Below are 3,556 nucleotides of genomic sequence, written 5' to 3'. Positions count from 1 at the left end.
CAAGAAGGGTATCTATGGCAGGACACCATGAAGGAAGCCACTGCTTACTAAAAAGAACATTGCTGCATGTTTGCAAAAGAGCACATTGACACTCCACAGCGGTATTGGCAAAATGTTTTGTGGACTGATGAAACTAAGACTGAACTATTTGGAAAGAACACACAGCACTACATCTGGCGTAAACAGGGCACTGCATATCATCATGAAAACATCATCCCAACCATAAAGTATGGTGGAGCAAACATCATGATTTGGGCCTGTTTTGCTGCATCAGGGCCTGGTCAGCTTGCAATCATTGAGGGGAAGATGAATTCCCAAGTGTATCAAAAATTTCTTCAGGATAATGTGAGAATGTCTGTACGTCAGCTGAAACTCTGTAGAAGTTGGGTGATGCAACAGGACAATGACCCAAAACACCGGAGCAGGTCCACAACAGAATGGCTTCAGAAAAACAAAATCCGCCTTTTGAAGTGGCCAAGTCAGAGCCCAGACCTCAACCCAGTAGAGATGCTATGGAATGACTTGAAGAGAGCCATACACGGGAGACGTCCAAAGAATATGACGGAGCTAAAGCAGTTCTGTCAGGAAGAATGGGCTAAAATTCCTCCTGAACAATGTGCAGCTCTGATCCACAGCTACAGGAAGCACCTGTTTGAGGTTATTGCTGCCAAGGGGGGGGTCAACCAGTTATTAATTCCAGGGGTTCACTTACTTTGTCCACTACCATTTTGAATGGTGAATGAGTGTCTTCAATAAAGACTGAAAGATCAGAATTTTTTTGTGTTGTTTTTGTAGACACATTATATTTGTCAGTTCTCTTGACTTAGATGATGATCAGATCACATTTTATGACAAATTAATGCAGAAAACCATGAAATTCCAAAAGGTTCACATACTTTTTCTTGCCACTGTATATGGAGAGGTAACTAAGAAGAAATTGGAGTACTGAAAAAAGTCAAAGATAGTGAAAGGTTTAAGGTGATTTAGATAGTGTCTCCATCACATAATTTGTCCACCAGACGGCACTAACAAGTTTATTGCAGTGTAAACACAAAGCCCACTTTATCACAAGATCAACTTTAACAGTGTAGAGTTGTTATTGTGATGACTGTATAATTGATTATGTAGCCATAGTATATGCAAAGTGTCCCAGATGTAATAGGATTTTATGTTTTAACTGTCTCCTCTGTGTATTAAGTTTTGTCTCTGCTCTGTTCAGCAGTCATGGCTGGTCTATCCAACTATGCCATGCGCATGGCCAGACTGAGTGCACAGATCTTTGGGGAGGCTGTGCATCCAACAGATACCAGATCTATGAAGGTGGTCAAGCTGTTCCAGGAGCAGCCCCTGGCAAAGAGAAAAGAAGTGTATGACTGGTACCCACAGCACAGGATTTACTATGCCATGACCCAGAAGCTCAGGTTTATGGGACTATTCAGGTAATGCTGACACAACTTATGATCTGTGGCAAAGATTTATGTTTGATCCTTGATAATAATAATATTTGCCTTATTAAAATAAAATTCATCTTTTCATTAAAAGCATAGCAGGATAGGGATGTATTGTAGTCTTTGATGTTTGGAGGGATTTTAATGTGAAACAACTATGCAGGAAGTGTTTTATTGGTGGTACGTAGCTTAACAGTGATTTTAAACAAGTAGGGATTTTTAATTAGTCAGTGTAGTGCAGTTAAAAGGACAAACTCCGAGCATTAGTGTAAACCTAATGTTTAGTAAAGCAAGGTAAATGTTTTAACAACACATTTTCTTTTCTTTCTCAGAGATGAGCATCAAGACTTCAAGGATGAGATGAATCGCCTGAGGAAATTAAGAGGAAAGGGGAAACCAAAGAAAGGAGAGGGGAAGAGAGCGACCAAGAAGAAATGAGCCGCAACATTTTTGCTGCCTCATCGATCCACAGGACTTAATTTTATTTTACTCTTTATGAAGGCAGACAGGAGTGGACTGTGTATGTTATTGTGAGGGAGTTGCTACTCCTGAAAGAACACAGATGGTCCAGTCACAACTATTGCTTTGTCTGAAGCTTCTTCTGTGTTGGCAAGAATTAATACCTAAGGTCAGCATTACACCTGAAACATTCTCATCGAAGTCTGTTGTATCAAGTAACTTGCATCCTTGTTGGACAGCGTATGGTCTCTTGCATTTAAGTTGCAAGGGGTGGAATACTGTAGTAAGAGAAAAGAAACAGCCAATCAAATGCTAACGTGTCTTTCAGTTGGATGCTACTAGGATAATCTGACCACTAGGATCATCTAAGACAGTGGTTCCCAAACTTTTTTCGGTTAGGCACCCTTTTTCTCAGTAAAACTATTTTGACCCCCCACCCCAATGTAAGTCAGTTTTATTTATCGGTTGCCGTGTCCCCCTTGACTTAGCTCCAGCAGATCTAAGAACACATGCAACAGTGTGAGGTCTATATTGATGGTTTTTCAAAATTCATGGATTAATACTTTTTGGTTTACTGCAGCTGTAATGTACCTTATGTCCACTTATGAGTTGTTAGCTGGGGCTAGCTTTACTGAAATGGAATGGCTAGAAAATGATGACATCCATTTTGTTTTCATAATAAAATCAATGTGATAAATGTGTAAAGTCTTAGCAAAGTTCATACTGCTTCCTGTTCAAAACCAGTACAGTAAAACCACAACACAGGACACAGATGTTAGTAATGAGTTTGATAGGGTGTCACCTATTCCAGTGAATATGTGGGTGTATCTAACTCTAGGCCAGATCGGGGTTTTTTTTTGTTTTTTTTTGGTACTGATTAACCAATTTCCTGATGAAGCACTTGAGCAACCGTTGTATTTAGAGTGTCACACCTCATCTGTGGAACCTGTACTTTCCAAGCTCAAGGTCCAAAGGATTTGACCTGCACTGACCTGAATTACAGGAGAAAATTAATGAAGAAAAGAACTAGGGTCATATTAAATCATTAAATTAGATCAGGATTTTTTTTTTATATATAAATTTGGGAAGTTTTTACTACTTAAATACTGTTAACTAAGACAGGTCATCTTGTCTGGAGGTCTGGACCTGAGCATGGATGATCAAAATAATTTTGACATCTGTTTGAGGGAGGATTATGAGTGACTAACTTGACCTACAGTAAGTTTGGTAGCAGTAAATGCTTCCCAAGTTTTCTGAAAACTTGTTTTGAAATACCCTTGGTAGTGAATTTGGTAGGAATTTATATGTTGGACATATATGTGTAAATATATTTGGACATTTTAAACTTGCTGAGGTCTCCTACAAGGCTTAGGGATAAAGAACTCTCCAGCCAATGATGGTGGATAAAGTAATTGTCAAAACACAAAGAGCATGTATGTGTTTTCAGGTATTTATATGTTGGAAATTTCAATCTGGAAGTCTCAGAAATGCTGTGCATTGAGTTTAGAAGGTTATTTTAAACATTTATACTGTATTAGTTGCATTTTGCAGTGGGAAAAAAACGACATTAGATATAGGGAACCAATAAATGTTGTCATATTCAAGCCTCCCTTTAAGAAATCAGTTTAAATTTTGTAACCTTGGCTAAT

The 3,556-nt window shown here is 38.7% G+C and overlaps 1 protein-coding gene across 2 annotated transcripts in view; it reads left to right on the top strand.

Moving 5' to 3' along the window:
- The window catches only part of mrps33 (mitochondrial ribosomal protein S33), a 5,915-nt gene extending 3,303 nt beyond the window's left edge, over nt 1-2,612 (top strand). Inside the window, exons 2-3 of one of the 2 annotated variants that reach the window (XM_020608171.1) lie at nt 1,220-1,439; nt 1,781-2,612. In XM_020608171.1, coding sequence (XP_020463827.1) covers nt 1,225-1,439; nt 1,781-1,886 — 321 coding nt within the window. In that variant the 5' untranslated portion in view covers nt 1,220-1,224 and the 3' untranslated portion in view covers nt 1,887-2,612. The remainder of the gene's footprint in view (nt 1-1,219; nt 1,440-1,780) is intronic. The other variant, XM_020608170.1, reaches the window with a different exon arrangement.
- The last annotated feature ends 944 nt before the right edge of the window (nt 2,613-3,556 follow it).

This window comes from Monopterus albus, unplaced genomic scaffold (assembly GCF_001952655.1).
Source record: "Monopterus albus unplaced genomic scaffold, M_albus_1.0 scaffold92.1, whole genome shotgun sequence".
NCBI lineage: Eukaryota > Metazoa > Chordata > Actinopteri > Synbranchiformes > Synbranchidae > Monopterus > Monopterus albus.
Note: the sequence above shows the minus strand (reverse complement) of the source record. Positions and strands in the feature narration are given on the sequence as shown.